The following is a 14,431-nucleotide window of genomic DNA, read 5'->3' as shown; positions in this document are numbered from 1 at the left end:
TTGGTGCTCACATTCTTCTACTTCTTCTCAAAAATAAATTCAAGATAATAGTTATGGTTTAATGCTAATTTTTAACTCATTAAATCAGCTATACTTCATAATCTAGGGATCTAATCATAAACAAAAGCCATAAGCTCCAGAATCAGGAAATGTTATTTATAAAAGTAATTCTGGAGAATCTGCAAATTATGTCCCTTTATAAAAATATTTTTCTTTATGTTAAATTTTCAAGTCCAACAAAATCTCATGATTGAAAACGGGATTTTACTATGCTCTAAATAAAAAGGTTATTTTTCCTTTCTCCACTTCAAAAATAGCTAGGTCTGAGATCCTTTATTTTACTCCAACCTCTATTATAAGATGTGTTAAACATGCACTTCTCTTTTTACCTTCTAAAAGATGGAAGACGTCGGATGTTTTCACATTGATTATCTGATAAAAAATTTATTCTTCTCTTGGCTTCTGGGAGGTTACAGCACAGAACACTGAGGGGCTGGGAGTAGAAATGTTCTAACAGAGAAAGCTGAGAGAAATGGGAAGATTGGAAAAAAAATGTGAAGATTAAATATATTTGTTTTAGTTAGGCAGTAAATTTTCTGCCCTATGCCTAATTTTAAGGTTTCGTTTTTCTTTAAACAGTAAAAGTATGTAATAATCACAATAACACTGCAAACAATGCATAAATGGTTCTATATCTTTAATATTTTAAGAGTGATTTTGTGGACAAGGTCAGAAAATTGTAATCTGTAAAGTATAAACCAGAAGAAACATATAAATGGATAGACTAGCTCTCTGCAGAAGCAACTCACAATAACAGTAAATACTGTGGGACTGGGACGTGACCTCAGAGTCTAATAGATTCCCAAATACTAACAAGAAAGCACCCATTTAAAATCAGTGAAAAAAATATAGTTTGCTGATTAAATAAAAATGTTACAATGGTAGAAGCTTTGCCTACTGATAAAAAATAATAATGAAAAATGAGGGATTGTTAAAGAAAATATATTTTTTAACTGAGTTTTATTTCATGAGAAAAAAATGGTACAGTGTCTGGTGAATTTTAAGTGTTATAGTAACTAGAATGCTGTGGTCTCCACAGTATAAAGTGGAATGATTTTCCATATTCTACCAAAACTCATAAGATGTATCTCACAAGACTATCCAAATGTTAAAAACTAACTCAAAGCAACTTTCTCAAGACCAATTTGGTTTCTCCAGATAAGCTAATACTGGAGAGACAGCTTCCTAAATATTGGACAAATTCATTCTTGGAATGGAAAATAGAATTTCCCATCACAAATTAATAAACATGCTGACTTATACATCAGTATTAAGGTATTTGAGCTTGATTTGAGCTTCCTGGGTAAACCTATAATAAATTTCTGAGCCTATAGAACTGAGGACCAAATACCCAAGGTTAGAGGAAATCCTCCAAAATAGTTCATTCTGGAGGAAGTTTAAGGCTGTAAGGCAAAGGGCCAGCCTTAGAAACAAATACAAAATAGAAAGTAACTATTCAGACCAAGTGCTCATTTTTGCACGTATTAACAAAAATCTCATTTCTTATATTTTCCAATTATATTGTGACAATATTTACTCCAGTGTTAACATCACTTTTTAAACATGAGAAAAGTAAAAAAACAAATAGGATAAGAGACTTGCTTGGAAAGAGGAATGGGAAGAAGTCACAGGAGTTATTAGTAGAGTTGTTAAGTAATAAGTATCCAGTATTACTTTATTTGTCCAAATGTGTTCTCAAAATCTGGGTCAACTAAAAGTTGGTTAACATATTCATCTGATGAAGGAAACACTTAAACATATACAGAATGATTATATGCCCTACTGTAACTCCTATAGGAATCAGGACTTACACATATTTCCCACCCGAGATTTAAAAAACTGGCCAAAGGGGGTATTAATGGCTCTACCATTTATTAGCTGTGCGACCTTGGCCAACCTACTGTACCAAAGCCTGTTTCTTCACCTGAGGAACTGAGGATAATAGTACCAATAGGTATTTATTCATTAATAAATGAAACAATGTAAATACTTAGTAACATGCCTAGCATAGAGGAGGTGCTCCGTAAATTATGAGGAACCTATAAAATCATCTAATGTGATCTCCTATTTTACAAATGAGAAAACTGAGACCCAGAGAGAGTACATAATTTGGTTAATGTCCTTTTCTTTGCAAACTACAGTTTGTATTTTCCAAACTCTTTCTTCTCTTGACTTCAGTGTTACTCTATTGGTTTTCTTTATTTAGTCTCTTTTTGTATTGCTGTCAACAGCTTGCCATCAGGTTCTTTTTTTTTTTTATTATTTTTTTTAAATTTTTATTTATTTATGATAGTCACACAGAGAGAGAGAGAGAGAGAGAGAGAGAGGCAGAGACATAGGCAGAGGGAGAAGCAGGCTCCATGCACTGGGAGCCTGACGTGGGATTCGGTCCCGGGTCTCCAGGATCGCTCCCTGGGTCAAAGGCAGGCGCTAAACCGCTGCACCACCCAGGGTTCCCTTGCCATCAGGTTCTAATCCTAGTCCTTTCTTCATTCCTCTGGGTAATGCCAACCTCATTACGCGACTTCACCTACCACCTTTTAATTATAAATCCTAAATATTTCTATTTTTTTCCAGATCTTTCTCCTTAGTGCCAAATCTTTATATCCAACATACTTGCAATTAACCATTTACAAAGAGAAACTCATCTTTTCCTAACTGGCTCCTTTATATTAACACATTTACTTAATAAACGGTACCGCCTCCAATCCACTTGCCAAGCTAGAACCTGTGAGTGTGTCACCTATGCTCTTCTCTTACACGTCCTATCATCCACTTACTTAGTCTACCAGGTTCTGTTGATTCTATCTCATTCCCAAATCTGTTTTCTCTCTGGTTCCACTATCACTACCTTAGGTTATCTTGTCTAGAAAACTGCAGTAGTCCTCAAACAGATCTCTCTCCTTCTACTGTTGCCTTTACCTAGAATGTACCTTTCATTCTAACCTGGTGAGCCCCTATTCCGTAGGCTACACTTCTGTTCTTCTATGAAATCCCCAGGCATGTTTCTTTCACAGCATTGACTATTGAGAACTCTAATTATGAGTAATTCTGCCTCCTTCACTTAACAAATGAGCAATCTGAAGGCAGAGATTTCCTTGTCCTCTATCTCCAGGGCTCAACATAGTTCTTGGCTTATAGTAGGCTCTTGATAAATACTTTTGAGTAAATAAATGAATGAAATAAAATGTAGGAGAAAGACAAATTAGACATGTGTATCAATTATCATTTAATTTCACATGTTAAGGTAAATATCTTGCTGCTTTAAAATACTCTTTTTAAAAAGTCAGGTTGAGGGGCACCTGGAGTTAAGTGTCCAACCTTTGATTTTGGCTCAAGTCATTATCTCAGGGTCCTGGGATCAAGCCCCATGTCATCGGGCTCCCTTCTAAGCAAGGAGTCTACTTGTCTCTCTCTCCCTTTGCCCCTCCCCCTGCTTGCACACACACACTCTCTTTCATAGATAAACCTTAAAAAAAAAAAAAAAAGCCAAATTGAAAAAAAAAAAAGATACATATTAGCCATAAGAGAGCACTCCAGTTTTATATTGAGGAAAAATACATATGAGAAATAATTTATATACTCTGAGTCACTACACAAATGTGAGGTATTACACTTTTGTACGAAAGGTTACTAATATATTGGTTTTAGGGAACTTGACAATTGGTGTATATTTACAATGATTACACTTTGCTCAAGTATTTTAGGTAGCTGCCAAGAGGAGGAAATAATATTTACTTAAATAACTGGAGAATGGGGTATTTTTTTTTTAGATTAGAACAGATGTTATGAAGCTGAGTTCATGAATTTTCTTCTGGCAATTCATGAAACCTTAGTAAAAATGTATTCCCAATATATACGAATATAAATGAATAAACATACATATATGACTATTTTTATATGGCCCAGGAACTACAAATGTTTTTCATATTAACTGGTTATTTAAAAAGAAGAAAAAGATTATGCAACAGAGTTGTAGCATGCAAAGCCAAAAACATTTAATTTAATATCTGATCCTTTACAGAAAGTTTAATGATCCCTTTTATATAGCATTTCTTAGGTAGAAAGTCTGTAAGCTTTCATCAGAATTTCACAGAAAAAAAAAGTCCCTTCCTCCCTACCCACAAATAGTTAAGAATCACTGGAATGCAGGGGGCAATGGGGTGTATTTTTTCATTTTTGACATCCTAATTAACATACTCTCTACATTTTGCTGCAAGGTAACAAAGGATTGATAGAACCTAGAATAATAGAACTTGAATTTACTTATTTTAGATTTTGCCATTTAAAATGCCTTACCACATTAAATAGTTTAAATATGCTTATTATTTAAAATTAAATAAAATTAAAATTATTTAGAATTAGCTTATAAATTTTCATACCCATTACTGTCTTCTTACCTGAAGTCCTTTTATAAAGTTTTGAATTGAGAAATCATGATACAAAAATATGTTGGTCAGAATCTGTAACACTTTTTCACTTAGTTTAAATGGAAACTGAGTTGTAAGAAGTAGCTGAAAAAGATAAAAGAAGGGTAGGATACACTCCTTATTGGTCTTTACTTTTCATAAATATCAAGTATATATAATGAAACAAAGAATGATACTATGACACATAATTATGAAAGCTATAACAGTAGCTAAGGGTTTTTTTTTTTTTTGTGGGGGGGGGGTCTGATATCAACCAAGACTTTTTTTTTTTTAACCAAGACTTTAATTTATACAACAGTCACAACCCAAAACAGAAGCTATTCATACTCCTCCAGAATCAAAGATATCTATCATCTACCATTCAACTGCCAATTAAAAAAAATACAATCTATTAACTACAATCCCTTTTCTCCCATCAGAAGCCAATGAAGCTATAGGCTTTGGCAGTTCTTATTATAAGATTTCTTTTTTATCCCTACTGATACACATTACTGAAGAGTAACACATTATGTGCTGTTGAATGAAAAACCTTGTAATAACAGATGCCTATTAAAAAACATAAAGTAGGACTTAAAAAAAAAAAAACAAAGTAGGGATGCCTGGATGGCTCAATTGTTGAGCGTCTGCCTTTAGCTCAGGTCATTGATCTCGAGATCCTGGGATAGAGTCCCACATCAGGCTCCCCAAAGGGAGCCTGCTTCTCCTTCTCCCTATGCCTAAGTCTCTGCCTCTCCCTCCCTCTCTCTCTCTCTCTCTCATATGAATAAATAAAATCCTTAAAAATAAATAAATAAATATATATATATATATATATATATATATATAAAATAGCTGAATTTGAATTATTCAGCTAATTTTCAATGGCCTATAGGAAGAATTTATATCTGAAAATGAAAAGTCATACTAGGCTTTTAAAGCAGAAACATAGTTATAGAAGACCAAATGCATTTGGCCACAACAAGCAATTTCATTTCATTTTATTTTTATGTATTTATTTATTTGAGAGAGCAAGTGAGAGCATGGGAAGGAGGGGCAGAGGGGAGGGAGAGAGAATCCCAAGCAAACACCATGAGGAGTGCAGAGCCTGATGCTGCAGACAGATCCCATCACCCTGAGACCACCACCTGAGCAAAAACAAGAGCTGGATGCTTACCCAACTGTACCACCCAGGTGGCCCAACCAAGCAATTTTAAATACTGTAGCTGGAAAAATTTTCCCAAAGTATCAGTATATCAATGGATACCACCTTCATGGGAAAAAAATGAAGAAGAGGTTAGTAAAAAAATGGAAGGTTGTCATTGTTCGCCTTCACAAGTAGCATAAGGCCCATCTTAAAAAAGTTGAGTCAGGCAACAATTTGTAGAAAGTCATTACCAATTTAGGTAGAAACACAAAATACTAATTTAGGTAGAAAAATAGAGCAAAGGTTTAAGGAAATGTTAGTATGTATTTTCTGTCAAGAGCAGCAATGGCAGGAAAGAGTCTACCAAAAATTACAAATTATTTTACATAAAATATGAGTCAAAATATTATTCCTGTTATTAGAAGTCATTAAATTCTATTAAAAATGATTAAAAACCCAAAATTTTCCATTGAGTTATGACTGATCAATAGGTAGATATAGAAAGATATTATCAGGGGCACCTGGGTAGCTCAGTCTGTTAAGTGTCTGCCTTCAGCTCAGGTCATGACCCCAGAGTCCTGGGATCGAGCCCCATATTGGGCTCCCTCTCCTTCTGTCGCTGCCCCTGCTTCTGCGTTCTCTCTCACTCTCTCAAAATTTTTTTTTAAATAAAATCTTAAAAAAAAAAAAAAAACAGGAAGTTACAATCATTCTTTTTATAAAGCTTGTATTTTGGGCGCCTGGGTGGCTTAGTCAATTGAATGTCTGCCTTTAAGCCATGATCTTAGGGTCCTGGGATCAAGCCCCACATTGGGCTCTCTGCTCAGTAGTGTTTGCTTCTCTCACTCCCTTTGCCTCTGTGTGTGTATGCGAGCTCTCTCTCAGACCCTTTCATATAAATAAATCTTTAAAAAAAAAAAAAAAGCTTATATTCTGAGGAGGCAATACTGTACCTTATAAAAATCACTAAATATAAAAAAATGTGAGGAAATACGTTCAATTTCATACTCTGAGAGATGCAGAAATTTATCACTAACATTTATATTTCTAATCTATTCTTGGCAGTCTTTTCATACTATTTCACTGGTATAGTTTTTTCTTTTTACCTTATCAAGTACCGTAGTCAGGTGCTCCTTGCAGGACAGAGACTGGAATAGTTCTATGCACAACAGAGATGATACTGCATGAGGAAGCAACCGATGGATGATAATAGGAGATGTGGCAATTCCAAAAATGAGCATTAGTGGAAATTCATGTAGATGTTGACTAGTTTTCAAAGGAAAATACAAAAGTGGGATTTCTTTCGGGAATATATTTCAATATATCAAATTTCAAATTAAGGTAACCTTTATTTGAATGTATACTGTAGGACACTGCTGAGGAGTATCATTCCAAATACTCAAATTTTCTAGGTTACAGTTTCCCCTATTAAAGTAATATAGTTATTTCCCAGACATTCTAGCCCTGAAATTGCTCTATTAACAGATCCTCTCATTTTATAAAAATAAAAACGTCCAAAGAGATCAAATGCCTCCCTCTAGGTTATATAATCTCAAATGTTACAAGAATTAGGTATCATTCAATTTAACTTCTCACTCAAAGTTTGAGCCCTACCTACGGTCTTCCTAACAGACATCCAGCCTATGCTTTAAGAGTTAAGTGATATGAAACTCAAAAACTTTCAAGGTAACTTGTTCTATTTATGCACATTTCTAACAGACACTATGTCACCCAGCCGTACATAATAGCTAAGAATTAGGAAACTTTAGTTACACACACCAATTTTTAATGGATACCATTTAAAAATGTTACATCCTTTCCTTGTATTCTTAACTCAAATTTATTAGCCATAATTTATTCTTAGCATTCCCAAATAAACACAAATGAGTTCCACAGAGTAAAACAGCACTATCTTTGAGAGCTATTGTGGGTTTGAGCCCTTTGTACCAAGGCTGAGGATTTTGCCTGTTCCCTCCTATTGGCTATTGCTGTTCAGTACTCTATCAATACACAATTCTACCTTCGTAGACGTACTGTGCTTGGATTCTGTTACTGTTGTGAGATCTTTCTCACTTTAGATGGCAAAAGTGGTCACAAGCTTAAGCTCCAAAAAAGTACAGCTCTTCTGTCACTCTTTTTATTCTGCATTTTTAAAGCACGTAAAGCAGTTCAGTTTTACCATTAAGAAAAGTCTTAGGATCTAGAAACCTTTGTTTCAATACAGAAAAAAAAAAAGACACCATCACAATAGGAATTATATTAGTAAATTATAAAACAATATAGCTTTAGACAAGTGTAGCCATAACTATCAAGCAAGTTAACATATAGAAAAAAAACAAGATAAATTATATCTTAAAAAATGTACGATGGGATACACATATCACTGGATTTTAAATAGGGGGAGTTACTCCAATTCTGAATCTCACAGGACTGCCTTGAAAATCCAATGAGATCATTAAAGTAGTTTCTCACTTCAAGTATAAGATAATGTTATTTAGCAAACATACTTGCTCAGAAGAGCTATATACAAGTCAGAGCTTCTAAGGGTGGATAGGTATCAGAAAATAAGACCTGGCAAACATATATCAATCTGGAGTAGTTTATGCATTTAATGGGAAAGTAAGAGACAGATGACCTTGATGAAAGAAACTACATCTTATACTGCCCTATCATACTAATTAAAAATTGGCTAACTTTAGTCTTTTGATCTCATTCTTGGGTCAAAAAGCAAATGAAAATCTGATAGGAGGTCTTTGAACATTCAATTATAAGGAATTTGAAATCACTTTGGTTTCTATCCAGTTGGTATTAAAATGAAGATCAAATTACCATTCATTTTCTCTGGAAAAGGTTGCTCTTCAAGCTAAAAGTTGTATATTTCCTTAATAAAAAGAATTTTATGTAAAAGCCAGGTGATATATCATCTACCTGCTGATAATTATGAAGTCCTGGAGTACTTTTGTGGTGAAGCTTTCCATATCCTTTAAGATAAGTACAACAGGAGGAGATTGCCATTGGCTAGAAGAAGTCCTCTTTTTCCTGGGCATTTTTGGGTCTGTCTTCTTTTAAGCCATTGTGAAAAGAAGGAATTAAAAGTAAGCCTTACCACCCAAACAATGCTCCAATCACAGTTTATATATCTCCCTTTATTATTTTACAGTAACACTGTTTCTTTTATTTCTCCCATATAAAAAAAAAAACTCATTCCAACAGTTATTAGCAGAATCCTTCTGTGTCTGACATGGGAATAATAACCAAGAAGAAAAAAAAAATAACCAAGAAGAAAAAGATTCAGTAAAATCTATAATTCATATGAAATACTTATATTTTCTACTGAGAAAACGACAGAAAAGACAAGGGGAGAAGATTTTCTATAAATTATTTTTTCCGTAAACAGAATGTTATATATTTTGCTTTGCTTTAAGGTGAAAACTAGTATTTTTAAATAAAAAGTACAATAAACAACACTACTTGCTGCTATGCTACTGTTAAACTTTAAGTTGAAAAGCATCTTTCATATCATCTGATCCAATCTGAATCTTTTAAAGACGGCTGACATTAAACTGCATGTAGCATTTGATTTCCAGAAGATTTTAAATTGTGGATCAAATTAAGATATTATGATAAGCATTAGACCCAATTTAATCCCTATATAAAGCAAAATGAAACTTCACTTATGACTGACTTCAGCAAACACCTTTATCAGAAAATGTCACCACAGTATTTTTCCCCATACTATCTGGCTACACAGCATCATAAACTAAAGCTGTGGTTTTATGTTGCAGTTCTTCATGAATCACTAAGGTTATTCATTTTCACTAGAGACTGTCATGGTAGAATGGAACCTCTTTTTAGCTTTCTGTTTGTTGGAAATACTTTACTTACAGATAATTTATTCCCCAAGAAGTCTAAATGCAGAACAAATTAGATTTTTTTTCAAAATGACTACTTCTCATTGGACTAAGTTGACAGTGGGAACTGGCAGCATGGTTCTATTGTACAAAAGCAAATAAATATGAGGGACCTACCTAAGAGATAACACATTAAAGTTATAGCCATTGTCACAAAGATAGTATCTAGAACAGAACCAATTCCTGGCGTTGTTTTTGTCACTAGATGATATTCTCCTACAAATACAACGGCCTTTTAAGAAATTAAACACTTACCAGAAATTAGACTGCATACTGGAAAAAAAATACTTTTAAATTCTAGTAGCCTTACAAAATATAAGTAGCTACTATTAATAGCTAAAGCACATAAGCACAATCTTTAAAACAAAACAGTACTACATTTAATATAATTCTAAGCCTCTTCAATCATATGCCAATTTCCTGAGAGAAAATTGTCAGTTTACACTTACCCGTGTGACATTCGTATACCAACTGGAAAGAGAATCCATTGAACAGTGTGTCTTTTTCTGGGCAACCTGAATACTTCCCTCTTTGGTTTCCTCATCTACACAGCAGTCCATCAACTGTGAGACCAGCTTTTGCAAAAAATGTTTCATATCTGCAAAATAGATAAAAAATATAAGAAAGCTCATCTCCCTGTAAAACAAATATGAAACATCTGAGAGTTCTTGGTCAGTAGATTACATTTGGTAGAAAGTATTTTTCTATACTTAACATTAACACAATATTTAACATATTAACTGTTAACGTTTGTTAGTACCGTCTCCTTAATATTTAAATTTCACGAATTCAGACTAAGTCAAAGTTTATGTATATTGTCCATTATAAATGTGTTACCTAAACTAATGTGTAAACATGAAAATTAAAAATTATATGAGAAACAATATTAATTTATTTTTTTAAGATTTTATTTATTTATTCATAGAGATGCAGAGAGAGAGAGAGAGGCAGAGACACAGGCAGAGGGAGAAGCAGGCTCCATGCAGAGAGCGTGACGTGGGACTCGATCCAGGGTCTCCAGATCACGCCCTGGGCTGCAGGCGGCGCTAAACGCTGCGCCACCGGGGCTCCCCAAGAAACAATATATATTTAAATCACCCTAGTCAGCAAAAGGTTTTTAAGTCCTCTCAAAAAAGATCAAAAGTGTTATGTAAATTATTTTACTGATTACAAACCTTCCTTAGAGTCATTTTAAAAGATGTACTAAGGGCTTTTATTTAATCAGTTTATAAATATTAAAGTAATATAAGCACATAAAGTCCTTATGTCAGTTCAAATCTAAACCCATTTTACTCTTAGTGTCCACATTCTTTGTGATTTAATGGCTTCATATACTGAAGATTACCTCTGGTGATAGACTACTTTTTGCCATTCTAGTCTTTCAGACTAGAACAACAAGATGATTTGAGGCTGTAAATATGAACCTATATAGTCTATTCTCTGTTGGGCTAAATAAGAGCTGCCCAATCCCCAATCCTTAATTCTTAGCTTCCTGTCCCAAACTTTCCAACTTATTAAACTTCTACTGGGTTAAGGAACACATCTCATAAAAATGCCTAGACTATTACTGGCTGTGAAGCTAATATGGCAGGGGTGGAACAGGAATAAATGAAGCAAAGGGTAGCAGAGAGTCATGCAACAGTCAAGACTACTGTGATAGGTAATAAACCTCACCCTGCCAAAAATGTAGTGCCATGCTCTTCCCACAAATAAAAAGGGATAGAGATAGCTGAGGGGGGGAGGGGTTGTCAGAAGAGATTTGTAACATTCTCACCAAGATTATTATGGCATTTATTCTGTACCTGGACAATCTTTAGCTTGCAATGAGACTACATATGGAGAGACATTATTCTGAAGAGCTTCTGTTAGACTTCTGAATGTTAAATCATGATCTGTCACATTCACACCTATGGAATAATACATCAGTATTGCACCATTATTTGTATTATTAACAATATAACAACAAGGTGAACATGTCAAGTGAATTACTAAATAAAAATATTTTTAAACACGATTAATAACAGATACCAAGAAAATATACTGCATAAATGAAGAGACCTCCTTTAACAATAGCTATCTGGAGGCGCATACAATACTTAGTTGCCAGAAAGGGTATTTTATACAATGTCTCTTTATTTTTCTTTTCTTTTTTTAATTAAAGATTTATTTATTTACTCATAAGAGACAACAGAGAAAGGCAGAGACCTAGGCAGAAGGAGAAGCAGGCTTCTCCTAGGGAGCCCGATGTGGGACTCGATCCTGAATCCCAGGATCACGACCTGAACTGAAGGCAGACGCCCAACAGCTGAGAGCCACCTAAGCATCCCTACTATTTCCCTTTAAAAAAAGTTACTGAGGATGTATAGTTAACCCTTGAAAACTTACAAGTAATTTCATTGCTTTGTCAAATTCATAAAGAACTCTTTAAAATAATCATTCAAAAAATAAGGGCTATGGATTCCAGGCTTACTGTGACTCTGACATCAAGTGAGGAGAATCCAATCACTAATACTATCAATGACTGTTGTAGTAAATACAATAGGTAAAGTATACATTAAGCTAACTTCTGAGGGAAGAGCCTTAAAAATGAATAAAACTTTAGGTCCTTTAGGTATTTACTAAGCCCCCTGTTGTCATATCCACAAATCAGAGTGTAGTGCTGTGCCTATAGCTATCAGAGTTAAGCGTAACTTCCTCACTATATTGGAAAAAAATTCTACTGATACTTTCCCTGACGTCACAATCTGTGATTTCTAAAAAGTGCTTTGGCACTTAGGTGCCAACAGTAAACATCTTGAAACTAGTTAATAACTGCTACTATAAAACTTCAATTGGTTAGAAAAAAAAAAAAAAAGGTTCAGAATCCAAGCCACAAGAAGTAAAAATTTTCTTCTAGGAGAGCCAACAAATAAAAAGGTTGGCAGGCTATTTTTAAATGGACATACACTTTTTTGAAAACAGAAAATGTGTAACTGTGCTTAAGCATTCTTGGATTACAGTTTGTTTTTGTTTTTTTTTGTTGTTGTTGTTGTTTTACAGAATCAAAATGATATTCCTAGCATGCATTATGGCCTATGATTCTGATACTGCATCTTTAAACAAATTTGGGAGGTGGCAAAATACTGGTTTGTCTTTCACTGACTGACTTTATAAGCTATTTAACATTCTGTTGCTTAAAACAATGGATTGGTCTATCAGAAACAAAATTAGCAGTATCTTTAACTGGGAAAATGTTCTCCTCAGACTACTGACTTTGGAATATAACATTTCCATTAGCTTCTTTTCTCCTTTTGGCAGTAGGCAGGGAAGGGATTTAAACAGTGCTCTCAGCAATCTATCAAGCCATCACTCTTGATTAGCCATCACTCCACCTCCAATTATTATAACCTGGCAGTAGAGAAACAAAGCACCAAACAGTATAATCTAGTCATCACTGGGACTCAGTTTCTCACCCATAAATGGAAAGGGTTTTGAAATTAAGTGCAGGCTGCACTGAAAAGCTGTTCATATTATAAAAATTACATAAAATTATTACAAAAAGTGTTATAAAAATCACTCCCTGTGTCTTGTTACTCAGAGTGGTCCTAATATCAGCAGTATGGACACCAGCAGGAGGCCTGTTAAAAATGTAGAATTTCAGGCCCCACCTCAGACCTATTGACAAAAACTGCATTTACTAATATCCCTTGGAGGTTATTTGTAGATACATTAAATTTTGATAAGTAATGCCTTGAACATCAGGAATGAGATTTAGGTAATGAACAGTATTAAAGGCAGTATTAAATATTAAACAACAAAATTAAGCTCTTATCTTAGTACACACTAGTATAACAAACCTTGAATAAATAGTTTAAGTGCAATGAAGAGTACATTTGAAATCCAAATAGATCCAACTTTCTTTCCAAAAGAAAAAAGAAAATTTGCCAGTAATCCAAATAAATTTTTTTTATTACCCTACAACCAAAAGTTTGGTTAAAATGGGACATTAATAATGGGTATTTAAGTACCTAAGAAATTTGCAATCTGCAGTTTGAAAGTTTATATATAATTCATCCAAACCCCCTTCTAAACAATAATAATATAGTATTATGAAACAATCTAAGATTGAGAAACTAAGCACAGGAATATAAAATTAAAGTGATAGATAATTCCACAGAAAAGACAATTTTTTAAAAAAAGCATATAAATCTAATCTATCAACCCACTGGCTGTTTCTTTATTACCGAATTCAAATATCATATATTCTCATAAAAGAACTAAGGAGTGACACAAATATATTTCTCTTTCACTTGCCTAACAAAAAGTTGAAGAGGGTACTAGCTAATCTCTATTTAAGTTACAGATGTATGATCAGTATAAGGAACGTTTATTGGTTTTGAAAGTATGTAAAGCAAACTATAATTAGCTTAATTCTATATGAGACAAAACAGGTTTATCAAAACAAGTTATTCTCCACTCTTCTCATCAACAAAACCACTAATTAAAGAAACAAACATACACCCATACATACCTAGAATAAGAGCAGCAGTTGGAATTTCTCTGAGTTTTATTTGGCAGCCCCAGTCTCTTGAGCTCTTCTGGAATCCAGAGTAAGACTTCCGCAGAAATTCAATTAGACTATCGAACAAGTTTTTATTTAATTCCTCCTGTAGTCGCTACAAAGAAAACATAAAACTTCATGAATTATTATCAATAGTAATCTAATGCATCTTTCCAAGTTTGGGAAAGAAAACTGTCATGAATTCCAAAGATTACATGTAAAATGATTATTAGATGGAAGAAATAAAAAAATATTTTTTCCTTAAATTTCCAGTCATTAGTGCTTTGGATTCCCTCATCAAAGAATCTCATTTATTTATACAACAAACATTTACTAACCATCTTAAAAATGAAAGATAGAAAGTAGT

General features: G+C 33.8%; 1 protein-coding gene across 4 annotated transcripts in view; it reads right to left on the bottom strand.

The window, feature by feature from the left end:
• ORC3 (origin recognition complex subunit 3) overlaps positions 1-14,431 on the bottom strand; it is a 64,788-nt gene that overhangs the window by 38,888 nt on the left and 11,469 nt on the right. For 3 of the 4 annotated variants that reach the window (XM_055330038.1, XM_055330041.1, XM_055330040.1), the window contains 7 exons: positions 14,035-14,179; positions 11,327-11,431; positions 9,974-10,122; positions 8,542-8,675; positions 6,720-6,879; positions 4,461-4,574; positions 390-523 (listed from right to left, as the gene is read on the bottom strand). In XM_055330038.1, the coding sequence (XP_055186013.1) occupies positions 390-523; positions 4,461-4,574; positions 6,720-6,879; positions 8,542-8,675; positions 9,974-10,122; positions 11,327-11,431; positions 14,035-14,179 (941 nt within the window). The remainder of the gene's footprint in view (positions 1-389; positions 524-4,460; positions 4,575-6,719; positions 6,880-8,541; positions 8,676-9,973; positions 10,123-11,326; positions 11,432-14,034; positions 14,180-14,431) is intronic. The other variant, XM_055330039.1, reaches the window with a different exon arrangement.

This window comes from Nyctereutes procyonoides, unplaced genomic scaffold (genome assembly GCF_905146905.1).
Source record: "Nyctereutes procyonoides isolate TBG_1078 unplaced genomic scaffold, NYPRO_anot_genome, whole genome shotgun sequence".
NCBI classification, from domain to species: Eukaryota; Metazoa; Chordata; class Mammalia; order Carnivora; family Canidae; genus Nyctereutes; species Nyctereutes procyonoides.
Note: the sequence above shows the minus strand (reverse complement) of the source record. Positions and strands in the feature narration are given on the sequence as shown.